This window comes from Oncorhynchus clarkii, chromosome 20 (assembly GCF_045791955.1).
Source record: "Oncorhynchus clarkii lewisi isolate Uvic-CL-2024 chromosome 20, UVic_Ocla_1.0, whole genome shotgun sequence".
NCBI lineage: Eukaryota > Metazoa > Chordata > Actinopteri > Salmoniformes > Salmonidae > Oncorhynchus > Oncorhynchus clarkii.
In genome coordinates this window covers 70,834,023-70,852,785 of record NC_092166.1, presented here as the reverse complement: position 1 = coordinate 70,852,785, position 18,763 = coordinate 70,834,023, and the positions used below count along the sequence as shown (strand labels likewise).

The 18,763-nt window shown below is 44.0% G+C and overlaps 1 protein-coding gene across 2 annotated transcripts in view; it reads right to left on the bottom strand.

Annotated features, from left to right (window-relative positions):
• LOC139375679 (calmodulin-lysine N-methyltransferase) overlaps nucleotides 1–18,763 on the bottom strand; it is a 187,317-nt gene that overhangs the window by 10,332 nt on the left and 158,222 nt on the right. Inside the window, exons 9-11 of one of the 2 annotated variants that reach the window (XM_071117484.1) lie at nucleotides 7,688–7,751; nucleotides 1,561–1,596; nucleotides 152–283 (exon numbers count right to left, since the gene is read on the bottom strand). In XM_071117484.1, the coding sequence (XP_070973585.1) occupies nucleotides 152–283; nucleotides 1,561–1,596; nucleotides 7,688–7,751 (232 nt within the window). The remainder of the gene's footprint in view (nucleotides 1–151; nucleotides 284–1,560; nucleotides 1,597–7,687; nucleotides 7,752–18,763) is intronic. The other variant, XM_071117485.1, reaches the window with a different exon arrangement.

Genomic DNA, 18,763 nt, shown 5'->3' with positions numbered 1-18,763 from the left:
GGGCTACCTACATTTTATAAACTTTGGACAGCACCCTTCCCTTGATGTTTTTCGACAAGAGACCCCTCCCTGTAAGGGTTTGGAGGACCGAATACATTTCTCTTCAGGGTTCGGACAGGGCTCTAGCTCCAATACCAGGCGTCTCGCTCACCTTTAAGTGGAGATCCCACACCTGTTCATCATACTTCTCATAGCGACAGACTTGGAGCCCCGTCCCCTCGGCCAGCTGACAGAACTCCCCCAGAGTGTCTCCTCTAGTGGGGGCAAACACCAGGGCTGTACCCTAAAAAGACAGACAGAGAGAGAGAGCGAGACAGACAGAAAGAGAGAGAGACACAGAAAGAGACAGTGAGAGAGAGAGAACAGAAAGAGAGAGCGAGAGAGACAGAGAGAGATACAGAGAAAGAGATACACAGTCTATCAATTTATTAAAAAACCTATGTACTTCAAAAGTATACCTGTACTTTACGTGTGTAATGGTGTGTTTCTGAATCAGGTTAATGATTATTTATAACTGCTTATGTATATGCTTGCTAGGGCTGTGACTGTCATGGAATTTTGGATGATGGTTATTGGCCAGCCAAATGATCAAGGTCTCCGTAATAACCGTTCGAATAGCAAACAATTCATATTCAAATAATTAGAAGCACATTTTCTCCTCTGCTCCGCTCCTGACTGCATGTGCTGCCATATACATAAAATGAATATATAACGGGTGTCCCCATTTAAGACAATGATGGCATAATGGGTGGACTGGAGGCCATTGAGAGTGTACACAGAAGAGCAAAACAGGAAGTAAAAGCAGCAAGTGTGATTTGTTGATTCAACTCAAGTGACATTACAAAAAATACATTCCATTACATGAGCCACATGATTTGAATGAACAATCTACATTAACATGGAAACTATTGCATTGCAATTACTTTACCAGTCAAATTGGGTTTCCACTAGATAGCACAGCCACAAAGTCAAAATTGGCTTCTTGGTCTTAATTTAAGGTTAGCAGTATGGTTAAGGTTATGGTAAAAGTTAGATCTAAAATAACATTTTAATAAGATACATTTTTAGAAATTAGAGACTTTGTGGCTGTGGTAAATAGTGAAGACCTTCAAGTTGCCAGAGAATAGAGGGCCCAAGGTCGTTCTATTCATTACATTTCTATGTGTGCTGCTACTGCATTGTGGGAAGCCTAGGCAACGAAATACTTTGTTGCTTGTTTCAGCAAAAGGAGCAACAAAGTTTCAACACGTTGTTTACATTAACACCTCTTGATACTAGCCATCCCGGATCCGGGATCGTGAATACAGCCTCAAGCTCAGTACCATAACGCAACGTTAACTATTCATGAAAATCGCAAATGAAATGAAATAAATATGCTAGCTCTGAAGCTTAGCCTTTTGTTAACAACACTGTCATCTCAGATTTTCAAAATATGCTTTTCAACCATAGCAAAACAAGCATTTGTGTAACAGTATTGATAGCTAGCGTAGCATTTAGCGTAGCATTGAGCGGTCAACATTTTCACAAAAACAAGAAAAGCATTCAAATAAAATAATTTACCTTTGAAGAACTTCGGATATTTTCAACGAGGAGACTCTGTTAGATAGCAAATGTTCAGTTTTTCCAAAAAGATTCTTTGTGTATTAGAAATCGCTCCGTTTTGTACATCACGTTTGGCTACCAAAAAAAAACGAAAATTCACTCATCAAAACGCCAAACTTTTTTCCAAATTAACTCCATAATATCGACTGAAACATGGCAAACGTTTAGAATCAATCCTCAAGGTGTTTTTCACATATCTCTTCGATGATATAACGTTCGTGGAAGTCTGGTTTCTCCTCTCTATCAAATGGAAAAATAGTTGCACCTGGCGTTTGCGCACCAATTTCGACGCAGGACACCTGGTAAATGTAGTCTCTTATGGTCAATCTTCCAATGATATGCCTACAAATACGTCACAATGCTGCTGACACCTTGGGGAAACGGCAGAAAGTGTAAGCTCATTCCTGTCGCATTCACAGCCATATAAGGAGACAATGGAAAACAGCGCCTCAGAAATGTTGCTCATTTCCTGTTTGAAGTTTCATCTTGGTTTCGCCTGTAGCATCAGTTCTGGGGCACTCACAGACAATATCTTTGCAGATTTGGAAACGTCAGAGTGTTTTCTTTCCAAAGCTGTCAATTATATGCATAGTCGAGCATCTTTTCGTGACAAAATATTGCGCTTAAAACGGGAACGTTTTTCATCCAAAAATGAAATACTGCCCCCAGAGGTTCAAGAGGAGTCCATGTCATAACAGAAAGGGACTCATGTATTATGTACAACGTATTGGAAATCTTCAAGTAGCTTCAAGTAGCTTTACTGTATAATCCCTTACATAGTTATGTACAGTTAAGTTAAGTTGTTCACAAAGACAGACACTTTACACAGTGTGTGTGTATGTACCGTGTCTTCAGAAAGTATTCATACCCTTTGACGTATTACACATTTTGTTGGGTTACAGCCTGAATTCAAAATGGATTACATATATTTAAATATCTCCCATCATCACACAATACCCTATAATAACAAAGTGAAAACATGTTTTCATTTTTTTTTGCACATTTCTAGAAAATGAAATACAGAAATATCTAATTGACATAAGTTTTCACAGCCCTGAGTCAAAAGATGTTAGAATCACCTTTGGCACAGATGTGAGTCTTACTGGGTAAGTCTCTAAGAGCTTTGCATACCTGGATTATTACAATATTTGCATATTTGCACATTATTCTTGTGTTGGATTTGCCCCAAACACAACGCTTTGTATTCAGGATACAGTATAAAGTGAATTTTTTTGCCACAATTTTTGCAGTTTTAATTTAGTGCTTATTGCAAACAGGATGCATATTTAAAAATATTTGTAATTCTGTACAGGCTTCCTTCTTTTCACTCTGACATTTAGGTTATTATTGTGGAGTAACTACAATGTTGATGATCCATCCTCAGTTTTCTCCTATCACAGCCATTCAACTCTGTAACTGTTTTAAAGTCAACATTGGCCTCATGGTGAAATCCCAGAGTGTTTTCCTTCCTCTCCAGCAACCGAGTTAGAAAGGGCACCTGTATCTTTGCAGTGACTGGGCATATTGATACACCATCCAAAGTGTAATTAATAACTTCATCATGCTCAAAGGGATATTCAATGTCTGCTTTTTGTTTTACCCATCTACCAATAAGTGCCCTTCTTTGTGAGACATTAGAAAACCTCCCTGGTCTTTGTGGTTGAACCTGTGTTTGAAATGCACTGCTCGACTGAGGGACCTTACAGATAAATGTGTGGAGTACAGAGATGAGATAGTCATATAACAACTATTATTGCACACAGAGTGAGTCCATGCAACTTATTATGTGACTTGTTGGGCACATTTTTACTCCTGAACTTGTTCAGGCTTGCCATGACAAAGGGGTCAAATACTTATTGACCCAAGACATTTCAGCTTTTAATGAATTTGAATACATTTGTAAAAACATAATTCCACTTTCACATTATGGGGTATTGTGTGTAGGCCAGTGACACAAAATCTACATTTAATACATTTTAAATTCAGGCTGTAACAACAAAATGTGGAAAAGGTCAAGGGAATGTGAATATGTTTTAGCACTGTATGTTCAGTGGAGTCTGAAATTATCGACACCCTTAATAAATATGAGTAATAATGAATTCATAAAATAAATAATAAATACAAATACTGAGTTATACTGTATGCAAAAAAAAAATGGTAAATTATATTATTTTACAGTGCATTTAGAAAGACTAAACCCCTTGGATTTCTTCACATTTTATTGTTTTACAATGGGGTATTAAAATGGATGAATAATGATGAGTGAGAAAGTTACAGAGGGCCAAAGATCATACCTCCAAGACATGCTAACCTCTCAGCATTACCAATAACAGGGGAGGTTAGCATGTCTTTGGGGTATGATATTTGACCCTCTGTACCTTTGTCACATCATTATTCACGTTTCATTCAGGATTATCCATAATCATGGTAATCATGGTACGAACTGCAAGTCACAAGCTTGATGTAGTCATTGCAAGCTAGGAACATGAGACCAAATACTAAAAACTTTTGACTACTATATTTATAAGAATCCTTAGGGGTGTCAATAATTTTGACCCCTACCTTTTTGAGAAAATGTGCTATTACTTAAACAAAATCTCTTTCTCTGACCAATTGTATTAGTATTAAATAATATAACTTCCCAATTTTTTGGAGCATACAATATAGCTCAGTATTATATATTGCACATCTTTAAGGGTGTCAATCATTTCGGACCCCACTGTATGTATATATGTATATGTACAATACACACTGAGTGTACAAAACATTAAGAACATCTCCCTAATATTGAGTTGCACCCCCTTTTACCCTCAGAACAGACTCAATTTGTCAGGTCATGGACTACAAGGTGTCAAAGCGTTCCACAGGGATGCTGTTGGCTGGATGTCCTTTGGGTAGTGGACCATTCTTGATACACACAGGAAACTGTTGATGTGAAAAACCCAGCAGTGTTGCAGTTTTTGACACACTCAAACCGGTGCGCCTGGTACCTACTACCATTCCCAGTTCAAAGGCACTTCAATATTTTGTCTTGCCCATTCTCCCTCTGAATGGCACACATACACAATCCATGTCTCAATTGTCTCAAGGCTTGAAAATCCTTTTTTTATCCTGTCTTCTCCCCTTCATCTACACTGATTGAAGTGTATTTAACCGGTGACATCAATAAGGGATCATAGCTGTCACCTGGATTCACCTGGTCAGTCTATGTCATGGAAAGAACAGGTGTTCTTAATGTTTTGTACACTCTGATTGTTCAAAGCAAAACTACCAAAACTATTGAGGATGGTGAACCTTTAAAGAAGTCTCAAGGTATTGCTCATCTGAGTACCTTATGATAAGCTGTAGACCACACTATCTACCAAGAGAGTTCTCATCTATATTATTTGTAGCCATCTATTTACCACCACAGACTGATGCTGGCACTAAGAGCGCACTCAACCAACTCTATAACGCCATAAGCAAACAAGAAAATGTTCACCTAGAAGCGACGCTCCTAGTGGCCGGGGACTTTAATGCAGGCAAACTTAAATTGGTTTTACCAAATTTTTACCAGCATGTCACATGTGCAACCAGAGGACCAAAAAAACTCTATACCACCTTTACTCCACACACAGAGATGCATACAAGCCCGACATTTGGCAAATCTGACCATAATTCTATCCTCCTGATTCCTGCTTACAAGAAAACACTAAAGCAGGAAGTGTGTTTGTACACTGCTGCTACTCATTGTTTATTATCTATGCATAGTCACTTCAACCCTACCCTGTACAAATTACCTCAAGTAACCTGTACCCCTGCACACTGACTCGGTACCGGCACCGACTGTATACAGCCTCGTTATTGTTATTTTATTGTGTTACTTTTTATTATTTTTTACTTTAGTTTATTTGGTAAATATTTTCTTAACTCTTCTTGAACTGCACTGTTGGTTAAGGGCTTGTAAGTAAGCATTTCACGGTAAAGTCTACACTTGCTGTATTCGGCGCATGTGACAAATAAAGTTTGATTTAAACAATCAAAATCAAATCTATTGCAAGCCCCTTTCAGCAGGTAGGCTATAGCCAGAGGAGAGTTGTGTCTCTGGTAGCTTACTTTTATTCTGGTAAAACACCATTTTCAACAGCGCATAGTTTACAATAACCTATTAGTCAAGGGATTCATCCACTCTTTCTCCATCCCACCATCTATTTTTCTCCCTCCCTATCTATCTCCCCTTCTCTCATTTTATTTCCATCTCTCTCTCCTCCAGCCTCCCTCTCTCCTCCTTAATTGTTTATATGCATTATCATTCCCCAAGTAGACAGCGTTGGATCCAGGTGACAGACCTGTATTTTGAAAGCCGAGCCTTCCTTAGCCAGAGGAAGGTAAGCAATTTAAGCCCTGGGCTGAGCCCTAATCTTGGGTTGTCAAAAGGAGCCCAGCCATTCTCCCTATGCTAATCAATCAATGACGCCCTGCACCCGTTCACTCAGCGTATGTGTGTGTTTGTGTGTGTGTTTGTGCGTGTGGACCCAGTTATTTGAGTCCTGCCTCTCCTGTGGCCAGGCTGAACTCTTAGCTCTGACCACTCTGCTCTCCTCTCCTTTCAGCCAGCCAGGGAGTCAGCCAGTGAGTGGCCATCTGTATTATTGTGATTCCATTCTATTTGATTTCTCCCAGGTATTATATTAGATAATAAACTCAAATATTAAAACTCACCTAATCCAATCAATGGCTGAAACGCATCCACACTTTCTAGATGAACCAGTACAGCTAACACAGTCAGACCACCAGCAGTAAGGGGATTAGCTCCAGGTTCAAAGTTTCTTTGAAATCCTTCGGCTTTAAATATTATTTCATATTTTTTTATCATATTATTTGTTTTAATTAAATTGGAGGATGGGAAGGCACACAGCAGTACAAACAAAATAAACATAAAAAAACAAGAATAACAGGGGGATGAGCTGGTTTTGACAGCTGTTTTTTCATCTGTTTGAAGAGTCAGAATCCCCCCGCCCCAAAAAAACATCAGCCCCAAAAAACTAAACAAAAAAACAATTCCACTGTAATGGGCTGATTAGGATGAGGATGGCATGTTGGAAAAACAAATTAACATCATTAGTAGTAGAAATGAATTGTTTTGTCAATCTGTTGTGGAATCTGTTCAGGGGCCAGTCTGTGGTACTGTGGTTTTAGGGTGAGATAGATTAAAGAGGGAAATTAGGTCTAAAGACTAATTTTAGATAATCTCAATTATCTGCATTATAACTCGAGATAAACAAGGAATCAAAAGCCATTGCATTCAAATGAAGGGAGCATAGTCAATATGTGGACGGTGGTCTTGTGAAAAAGAGGGAGAATGTTCCAAACCAACAATATATCAGGGAATAGAAGGATACAGGATAAGTGTAGAGAGCTGTGCTGATTAAACCTGCTCTGGACGGCATACATTAGACGTGTACATCTGGTAAACCGGCCATAATACATGATTTACAGTGAACTTAAAGGAAATGTAAGTAAAACATTACTCTAGAGGGGGACCTGTGTATCTATCTATACCCTCTGGATACCTAGGGAGGAAAGAGGGATAGAGGGAGGGTGAAGAAGAGGAGGAAAGAGATGGGGCAAGGGGTTCAAACTGTAGTGTTTTGGATCAGTACCACTTCCTCGTCTCTGAATGGATTACAAAGATCATGGACCCTCCACCGTTACCACGTCAGCACTTTCACACCCCCTCCTCTCCTCCTCCTCCTCTTCTCCCTTTCACCCTCCTCTTTTAATATAAAGACATTTCCTATCAAAGCCAATACTTGAAAAAGCCAGACAGATAAATAGAAATCACACATTATCTTTGAAGCCTTTTTTCATTTACTTTGCCTCTCGTAGCGTGTCTCTTATCACCAGGGGCAAATATGAGAAGTTCCCTGCTTTATGATTAGGGGGAAAGCATTAAATAGATTATAGGACTCCATTCAAGTTGTACACAATAAGTACTAAAGTATTACATGATATTAATCCTGCCATTCCATTACTGTCTCAATCACTGGGTGAAGCCTAATTACGGGGGAGTCCGTTGCTGCAGAGTGAATCGAAACACACTTACGTCTGGTCGCAGTAATCTCCTTATTGCATCAACCAGGCTGCCTCTGTACTGGTCCAGAAACAAGCTGAGGAGGGTGGGAGAGAGGAGGGGAGAAATAGAGGGGGAGAAAGAGATAGATTAGAATGCATTCCAGCGATAGTGACTCAAGATAAACTAGGAGGCTATTTATTTTCCTTTGTTTACAAATAAATCCACAAACAGAAGAAAAACAATTTGCATGAGTAAAATTCATTTATTTTTTATTTATATTCTCCTCCCTTTATTTTAAAAGTCTAAAATGTACACAGATATCATCAAACATATGATGCACGCACGCACGCACGCACGTACGCACGCACGCACGCACGCACAATGATTTGAACACAAGTATACAAAGTAATCATCTGTATTCATGTACAGTGAGCTAGCTGTTGTTTTGGCTCTGTACTTAGGATTTGAAATGAGGTTAAAGTGCAGACTGTCAGCTTTAATTTGAGGGTATTCTCATCCATATCAGGTGAACTGTTCAGAAATTACACCACTTTTTGGACATGTCCCCCCATTTTTGGGGAGCAAAAGTATAAGGACAAACTCACTTAAAGTTGTATTAAAGTAGTCAAAAGTATTTGTCCAATATTCATAGCACTCAATGACAATATCAAGCGTGTGACTCAAAAAAAATGTGTTGGATGCATTTGCTGTTTGTTTTGGTTGCGTTTCAGATTATTTTGTACCCCATATAAATTAATGGTAAATAATGTAGTGCTATTTGTGTCACTTTTGTTGTAAATAATAATAGAATATGTTTCTAAACACTTCTACATGAATGTGGATGCTACCATGATTACGGATAATCCTGAATGAATCTTGAATAATGATGAGTGTACGGATAATCCTGAATGAATCATGAATAATGATGAGTGAGAATGCACAAATATCATACCTCCAAGACATGCTAACCTCTCACCATTACAGGGGAAGTTAGCATTTTTTGGGGGGTATGATTGTGCATATGTAACTTTCTCACTCATCATTATTCACCATTCAGTCAGGACTATCCATAATCATGGTAGCCTCCACGTTAATGAAGAAGTGTTTAGAAACATTTGGTGCATTCAGAAAGTATTCAGACCCCTTTACTTTTTCCACATTTTGTAATGTTACAGCCTTATTTAAAAATTGATTAAATTGTTCCCCCCTCAAACTACACACTATACCCCACAATGACAAAGGAAAAACACAAACATTTTTTGGGGGTCAATTTATTTTTTACTCAGTACTTTCTTGAAGCACCTTTGGCAGCGATTACATTCTTGAGTCTTCTTGGGTATGATGATTCATTTCTTCGATTCATCTCTGCAGATCGTCTCCAGCTCTGTCAGGCTGGATGGGGAGCATCACTGCACAGCTTTTTTCAGGTCTCTCCAAAGATGTTAGATCGGGTTCAAGTCCGGGCTCTGGCTGGGCCACTCAAGGACATTGAGACTTGTCCCGAAGACACTCCTGCTTTTTCTTGGCTGTGTGCTTAGGGTCCTTGTCCTGTTGGAAGGTGAACCTTCGCTCTGCAGATATTTGTCCTTCTGTAAGGTCTCCACAGAGGATCTCTGGAGCTCTGTCAGAGAGACCATCGGGTTCTTGGTCACCTCCCTGACCAAGGCCCTACTCCCCGGATTGCTCAGCTTGGCTGGGCGGCCAGCTCTAGGAAGAGTCTTGGTGGTTCCAAACTTCTTCCATTTAAGAATAATGGAGGCCACTGTGTTCTTGGGGACCTTCAATGCTGGAGACATTTTCTGGTACCCTTCCCCAGATCTGTGCCTCGACATAATCCTGTCTCGGAGCTCTACCGACAATTCTTTCGACCTAATGGCTTGATCTTTCCTCTGACATGCACTGTCAACTGTGGGACCTTATATAGACAGGTGTGTGCCTTTCCAATCAATTGGATTTACCACAGGTGCACTCCAATGAAGTTGTAGAAACATCTCTTTGATGATCAATGGAAACAGGAAGCACCTGAGCTCAATTTCAAGTCTCATAGCAAAGGGTCTGAATACTTATGTAAATAAGGTATTTCTGAATGTATAAAAAACTGTTTTAGCTTTGTCATTATGGGGTATTGTGTGTAGATGAATGCAGGAAATAAACAATTTATCCATTTTAGAATAACGCTGCAATGTTACAAATTGTGGAAAAAGCGAAGGGGTCTGAAAACTCTCCGAATGCACTCTACTCTTATTTACAATGAAAATGACTCCAAAATGACACAATACATTATTTACCATTAATTCCTATTGGGCACAAAATAATCTGAAACACAACCAAAACAAACAGCATGTGCATCCAACAAGTTTGTAAAGTCACAAGCATGATGTAGTCATTGTGTGCTAGAAATATGGGACCAAATACTAAACTTTTGACTACTTTAATACAACTTCTAATATTCAATATGACACTGGTATGTATGCCATTAGTCAACTGTTGACCAGGCTATGTTAGAGCTGCAATCGGACCGTGTTACCTTACAGAAAGCCCTGGCTGGTTTAAATGTGTACTTAATGCAGGCAAGACTTAATACACGATGTTCTCTGGTTCTCTCCTGAATGTTTCAGATGGACTACATATTTATTCATTGGATGGTCCTCCCATTGATCGGGTTCCCGTCTACAAATATCTGGGCATTTCAATTGACAAAGACTTCATGTTTAAAAAGCATATGGATGAGTTTGTTAAAAAGCTAAGATTCAAAGTGTGTTTAAAATATATATATATATATAAAAATATCTATCTCCCTAAATAGCAGGAAGCAGGTTGCACAGTCAACTTTCCTGACAGTCCTTGATTATGGCAACAGCATTTACCAGATTGCAGCAGCCACTACTTCTAAACCTTTGGATGCCGTCCACCACAGCGCCGTTCGTTAGATCACTGGTGACAGTTTTAATACTCACCACTGCATCCTGTATCAAAAAGTTTGTCTGGTCCTCATTAAAGTCCAATATAACAATTCCTTACTTCCTTTTTGTTTACAAAGCCCGACCACACAAGCTTCCAACTTACCTAACTTCGTTGCTAATGTATAAAAGAATGAGCTAACAAACCCACTCGCAGGATTGGTTAACTTGAAGTAAATCCTCCTTTAGTTTTAGTGCCCCCCATTGTTGGAATAACGTACAAAATGATTCCCTGGTGCCACTAGGGCAGTTTAGGACTCTAGTGTTGAATGAATTAATTGAGAATTGATTTGAATGGGGCATTTGTTGTGGTCTTGAGGTTGTGCCTTGTGGTTATTTTTATTCTTCTTGTTTTAAATGTAATGTAAATTGTTCTTCCTGTTGTGGAAAATGTTTCTACTCAGGACACGATTGGGAATGAGACCCTGGTCTCAATTGGGCTATCCTGAATAAAAGTTAATACATATTATTTAAAAAATCATTTTACAAAACATTGCTCTTTCCATGACATAGACTGACTAGGTGAATACTATGATCCCTTATTGATGTCACTTTTTAAATCATGAAGGGGAGGAGACCGGTTAAAGAAGGAAGCCTTGAGACAACTGAGGCATGGATTGTGTATGTGTGTCATTCAGAGGGTGAATGTGCAAGACAACATATTGAAGTGCCTTAGAATGGGGTATGGTAGTAGGTGCCAGGCGCACTGGGTTTGTGTCAAGAACTGCAACGCTGCTGGGATTTTCACGCTCAACAGTTTCCTGTGTGTATCAAGAATGGTCCACCACCAAGCTAACTTGACACAACAGTGGAAGTATCGGAGTCAACATGGGCCAGCATCCCTGTGGAACGCTTTCTACACCTTGTAGAGTTCATGCCCCGTCGAATTGAGGCTGTTCTGATGGCAAAACGGGGGGGGGCACCAATTTAACCTCAGTCATTGTTTCATTTCAAATGTGCTGGAGTACAGAGCCAAAATAAAACAAAAAATGTAACTGTCCCAATACCTTTGGAGCTCATTGAATTTCTATAAATAAAATATGATAATGTTAGAAAGTGATAAAAACAACATTCAATTTATATAATTTACAAGTAACAACCATCATTTTAATCCCCAACCCTCAACAGTGACATGATATATAACTGTACAAACCTAGTGACAGTTGAATAATTGTTGGAGTTTTTTGCAAGTCTAAGGGAACTCAACAAGCTATCATATGTCATTACTCAGCAATGACCATTATCAGATCATTGAACACTGGTGCAATGTATGTAAAACTCCTTTAGATGAAACGGAATGAGAGATTTAAAAAGAGATGGCAAGACTAAGGTGGAGGGCTTGGAATGAGATAGTATACTGTATCTGCCTGTTTGTAGGAGGAGTTAAGATAAATTGTTTAAATTCAGATGAGAATATAAGGAATATAAAGGTGATATTAAGATTTAAGAGATTAAACCTGTGTGAGAAAGTGGAGGAAGTGGAGTGTAATTGTATTCAAATATGAGTGAGAGTGAGTGAGTTTGACAGACAGAGACTGTGTGTGTGTTAACGTGGCCACTCATGTTTGTCCTCTCTTTGGGGAGACGGGTGACAGGAGCGTCATTGAGCAGGAGATGAGAAGAGGAAACAGACTTGTGTTCATGCACGCCTCGTTGCCTACGGTGATCACCCTGGTAACGCACTCACGGTCAGATCAGCACCATGCTGGGCTTCAGTCACCCCCCTCACCCTCCCCCTCCAATCACACCCAAAGCAGCCGTCACTCTAATCACAATAGCCTCTGTCAGGACCAATATTATCCCAAATGAGTGCTAAAGTAATTTGACTAAATGCAACAATACAACCCAGATCTAGCATAATCCAACACAAAGCCCCTACTGGCTCGCAGCGCTGCAATCTGGGGGAAACTTTCCAATCACGTTAGCTGGTGACCTTCCCTATGCAAATCTGTCTCTTCTGTAGGAAATCCGTGTGGAGCGGAGCAGGATGGAGCAGAGCGGAATGGAGGAGAGGGGAGCGGAGCTTGATGGAGTAGAGGGGAGCGGAGCGGGATGGAGGAGAGGGGAGGGGAGCGGAGCGGGATGGAGGAGAGGGGAGCGGAGCGAGATGGAGGAGAGGGGAGCGGAGCGAGATGGAGGAGAGGGGAGCAGAGCGGGATGGAGGAGAGGGGAGCGGAGCGAGATGGAGGAGAGGGGAGCGGAGCGGGATGGAGGAGAGGGGTGCAGGATGGAGGAGAGGGGAGCGGGGTGGTGCAGAGGGGAGATGAGCGGGATGGAGCAGAGCGGAATGGAGGAGAGGGGAGCGGAGCGTGATGGAGGAGAGGGGTGCAGGATGGAGGAGAGGGGAGCGGAGCGGGGTGGTGCAGAGGGGAGAGGAGCGGGATGGAGCAGAGGGGAGCGGAGCGGGATGGAGGAGAGGGGAGCGGAGCAGGGTGGTGCAGAGGGGAGCGGAGCGGGATGGAGCAGAGTGGAATGGAGGAGAGGGGAGCGGAGCGTGATGGAGGAGAGGGGTGCAGGATGGAGGAGAGGGGAGCGGAGCGGGGTGGTGCAGAGGGGAGCGGAGTGGGATGGAGCAGAGGGGAGCGGAGCAGGATGGAGGAGAGGGGAGCGGAGCGAGATGGAGGAGAGGGGAGCGGAGCGAGATGGAGGAGAGGGGAGCGGAGCGAGATGGAGGAGAGGGGAGCGGAGCGAGATGGAGGAGAGGGGAGCGGAGCGAGATGGAGAAGTGGGGAGCGGAGCGGGATGGAGGAGAGGGGAGCGGAGCAAGATGGAGGAGAGGGGAGCGGAGCGGGATGGAGGAGAGAGGTGCAGGATGGAGGAGAGGGGAGCGGTGCAGGATGGAGGAGAAGGGAGCGGAGCGGGATGGAGGAGAGGGGTGCATGATGGAGGAGAGGGGAGCGGTGCAGGATGGAGGAGAGGGGAGCGGAGCGGGATGGAGGAGAGGGGAGCAGAGCGGGATGGAGGAGAGGGGAGGGGAGCGGGATGGAGCAGAGGGGAGGGTAGCGGAGTGGGATGCAGGAGAGGGGAGCGGTGCAGGATGGTGCAGAAGGGAGTGGAGCGGGATGGTGCAGAGGGGAGCGGTGCAGGATGGTGCAGAGGGGAGCAGTGCAGGATGGTGCAGAGGGGAGCGGAGCGGGATGGTGCAGAGGGGAGCGGTGCAGGATGGTGTAGAGGGGAGCGGTGCAGGATGGTGCAGAGGGGAGCGGTGCGGGATGGTGCAGAGGGGAGCAGTGCGGGATGGTGCAGAGGGGAGCGGTGCGGGATGGTGCAGAGGGGAGCGGTGCGGGATGGTGCAGAGGGGAGCGGTGCAGGATGGTGCAGAGGGGAGCGGTGCAGGATGGTGCAGAGGGGAGCGGTGCAGGATGGTGCAGAGGGGAGCGGTGCAGGATGGTGCAGAGGGGAGCGGTGCAGGATGGTGCAGAGGGGAGCGGTGCAGGATGGTGCAGAGGGGAGCGATGCAGGATGGTGCAGAGGGGAGCGGTGCAGGATGGTGCAGAGGGGAGCGGTGCAGGATGGTGCAGAGGGGAGCGGTGCAGGATGGTGCAGAGGGGAGCGGTGCAGGATGGTGCAGAGTGGAGCGGTGCAGGATGGAGGAGAGGGGAGCGGTGCAGGATGGAGGAGAGGGGAGCGGAGCGGGATGGAGGAGAGGGGAGCGGTGCAGGATGGAGGAGAGGGGAGCGGAGCGGGATGGAGGAGAGGGGAGCGGTGCAGGATGGAGGAGGGGGGAGCGGTGCAGGATGGAGCAGAGGGGAGCGGTGCAGGATGGTGCAGAGGGGAGCGGTGCAGGATGGTGCAGAGGGGAGCGGTGCAGGATGGTGCAGAGGGGAGCGGTGCAGGATGGTGCAGAGGGGAGCGGTGCAGGATGGTGCAGAGGGGAGCGGTGCAGGATGATGCAGAGTGGAGCGGTGCAGGATGGAGGAGAGGGGAGCGGTGCAGGATGGTGCAGAGTGGAGCGGTGCAGGATGGAGGAGAGGGGAGCGGTGCAGGATGGAGGAGAGGGGAGCGGAGCGGGATGGAGGAGAGGGGAGCGGTGCAGGATGGAGGAGGGGGGAGCGGTGCAGGATGGAGCAGAGGGGAGTGGTGCAGGATGGTGCAGAGGGGAGCGGTGCATGATGGAGGAGAGGGGAGCGGTGCAGGATGGAGGAGAGGGGAGCGGTGCAGGATGGAGGAGAGGGGAGCGGTGCAGGATGGAGGAGAGGGGAGTGGAGCGGGGTGGTGCAGAGGGGAGCGGTGCAGGATGGAGGGGCGGTGCAGGATGGAGGGGCGGTGCAGGATGGAGGAGAGGGGAGCAGAGCGGGATGGAGTGGAGCGGTGCACAGCTGATGGGCCTGACTGTGTCCCTTATCACACATAGAACATTGTGACCTAGGTTTAGAATTCCAGACTGGAATAAAACAATAAAATAAATACACTTGATTTCAGTAACAAAACAGGGGGCAGGACAGTGCATCACAGTGGGCACTTAGCCTCAGTGTGATGGGATTAATAATGCTTTGGGAAACAGTGAGAGTACATTCGGGAACATGTACTGTATGTGGAAGGATACATTGACCTGTACCAGCAGAAGGAGATACAGTAAGGCCCAGTAGTAATAGTCTATCTCTGAGGTATCTCTGGCTCCCTCCAATGGGAAAACACCAGATCAGCTTCCTGAATGAACTCCGACCTTAGTCTATGTGGGTGTTATGTGGGGTGCTGAGGTAATACATGTAGAGAACAGGGCTTTGGTATAGTTGGGGATGTGTAGGGGATAGGCCGCTGTAGAGAATAGGGATTTCATGCAGATGGGTGATGATAAGGCCCTTGTACTGTTTTGTACAGATGAGATAAAGCTTCTAGTTTTCCTCTCCTTTTTCAGTCTCATTGTTCCACTAATCACTTCCCGCACTTATCTAAGATGGTTTCAGACTCATTTTCTTGCTTTACAAGAAATGTCACTTCACAAATCCATTGTAAGGACACAGATGTGAAGGTTATACAAGTTTGAGTTTGTAAAAACACTTTCTAGTCTATTGACCACAATGACATAATGCTTCCATTGACCTGTCTTTTGTAACGGGAGCAGATTGTGTGTGTGGTGAGTAAGAATGTAAGTTTAGAAATGACGACGTCTAACATACATTGGGGTCGTGACCTCTGACCTCAAATCAGGTTCATTATATGGTGAACTGGTGACCCCCCCTGTTTTGTGCGGGTGGGGTCACTGCTGAACAATGGAGGTTGGGCCTTAGGGAGGGGATGCGAGGGGTGGGCAGTCTACCCGGTCTCTGCCACTCTCTATGTCCCCTTCCCCTGGTCAGCGGGGCACCCCACCCCTCTAAACATACTCTGAGACACTTCCACTACTTCCCCTTTATCTGAACCTAACCCACTAGTTATCTGATACACACTATATATACAAAAGTATGTGGACACCCCTAGTGGATTTGGCTATTTCCATCAAACCCATTGCTGACAGGTGTATAAAATCGAGCACACAGCCACCCTATCTCCACAGACAAACATTGGCAGTAGAATGGCCTTACTGAAGAGCTCAGTGACTTTCAACGTGGCACCGCTATAGGATGCCACCTTTCCAACAAGTCAGTTTGTCAAATTTCTGCCCTGCTACAGCTTTCCCAGTCAACTGTTAGTGCTGTTATTGTGAAGTGGAAACGTCTAGGAGTAACAACGGCTCAGCCGCGAAGTGGCAGGCCACACAAGCTCACAAAACGGAACGGCCGAGTGCTAAAGCATGTAGCACGTAAAAGTTGTCTGTACTCGTTTGCAACACTCACTACCGAGTTCCAAACTGCCTCTGGATGTAACGTCAGCACAAGAAATGTTCGTTGGGAGCTTAATGAAATGGTTTTCCATGGCCGAGCAGCCGCACACAAGCTGAAGATCACCATGAGCAATGCCAAATGTCGCCTGGAGTGGTGTAAAGCTCGCCACCATTGGACTCTGGAGCAGTGGAAATGCTTTCTCTGGAGTGATGAATCACACTTCACCATCTGGCAGTCCGACGGATTAATCTGGGTTTGGCGGATGCCAAGAGAACGCTACCTGCCCCAATGCATAGTGCCAACTGTAATGTTTGGTGGAGGAGGAATAAGGGTCTGGGCCTGTTTTTCATTATTCAGGCCCCTTAGTTTCAATGAAGGGAAATCTTAACAGCATACAATAACATTCTAGAGAATAGTGTGCTTCCAACATTGTGGCAACAGTTTGGGGAAGGCCCATTCCTATTTAAGCATGACAATGCCCCCGTGCATAAAGCGAGGTCCATATAGAAATAGTTTGCTGAGATCGGTGTGGAACAACTTGAATGGCCTGACCTCAAACCCATTGAACACCTTTGGGATGAATTGGAATGCCGACTGTGAGCCAGGCTTAATCGCCCAACATCAGTGCCCGACCTCACTAAGGCTCTTGTGGCTGAACGGAAGCAAGTTCCCGCAGCAATGTTCCAACATCTAGTGGAAAGCCTAGTCAGAAGAGTGGGGCAACGGGGGGAACAAACTCTATATTCATGCCCATAATTTTGGAGTGAGATGTTTGATAATCAGGTGTCCACATACTTTTCATCATGTAGTGTACTATACAGTATACTGAACAAAAATATAAACACAACATGTAAAGTGTTGGTTCCATGTTTCATGTGCTAAAATAAAAGATCCCAGAAATGTTCCATACGCACAAATAGCGGATTTCTCTCAAAATTTGTGCACAAATGTACAGTGCCTTGCGAAAGTATTTGGCCCCCTTGAACTTTGCGACCTTTTGCCACATTTCAGGCTTCAAACATAAAGATATAAAACTGTATTTTTTTGTGAAGAATCAACAACAAGTGGGACACAATCATGAAGTGGAACGACATTTATTGGATATTTCAAACTTTTTTAACAAATCAAAAACTGAAAAATTGGGCGTGCAAAATTATTCAGCCCCTTTACTTTCAGTGCAGCAAACTCTCTCCAGAAGTTCAGGGAGGATCTCTGAATGATCCAATGTTGACCTAAATGACTAATGATGATAAATACAATCCACCTGTGTGTAATCAAGTCTCCGTATAAATGCACCTGCACTGTGATAGTCTCAGAGGTCCGTCAAAAGCGCAGAGAGCATCATGAAGAACAAGGAACACACCAGGCAGGTCCGAGATACTGTTGTGAAGAAGTTTAAAGCCGGATTTGGATACATCGATTTCCCAAGCTTTAAACATCCCAAGGAGCACTGTGCAAGCGATAATATTGAAATGGAAGAAGTATCAGACCACTGCAAATCTACCAAGACCTGGCCGTCCCTCTAAACTTTCAGCTCATACAAGGAGAAGACTGATCAGAGATGCAGCCAAGAGGCCCATGATCACTCTGGATGAACTGCAGAGATCTACAGCTGAGGTGGGAGGACAACAATCAGTCGTATATTGCACAAATCTGGCCTTTATGGAAGAGTGGCAAGAAGAAAGCCATTTCTTAAAGATATCCATAAAAAGTGTTGTTTAAAGTTTGCCACAAGCCACCTGGGAGACACACCAAACATGTGGAAGAAGGTGCTCTGGTCAGATGAAACCAAAATTGAACTTTCTGGCAACAATGCAAAACGTTATGTTTGGCGTAAAAGCAACACAGCTGAACACACCATCCCCACTGTCAAACATGGTGGTGGCAGCATCATGGTTTGGGCCTGCTTTTCTTCAGCAGGGACAGGGAAGATGGTTAAAATTGATGGGAAGATGGATGGAGCCAAATACAGGACCATTCTGGAAGAAAACCTGATGGAGTCTGCAAAAGACCTGAGACTGGGACGGAGATTTGTCTTCCAACAAGACAATGATCCAAAACATAAAGCAAAATCTACAATGGAATGGTTCAAAAATAAACATATCCAGGTGTTAGAATGGTCAAGTCAAAGTCCAGACCTGAATCCAATCGAGAATCTGTGGAAAGAACTGAAAACTGCTGTTCACAAATGCTCTCCATCCAACCTCACTGAGCTCGAGCTGTTTTGCAAGGAGGAATGGGAAAAAATTTCAGTCTCTCGATGTGCAAAACTGATAGAGACATACCCCAAGAGACTTACAGCTGTAATCACAGCAAAAGGTGGCGCTACAAAGTATTAACTTAAGGGGGCTGAATAATTTTGCACGCCCAATTTTTCAGTT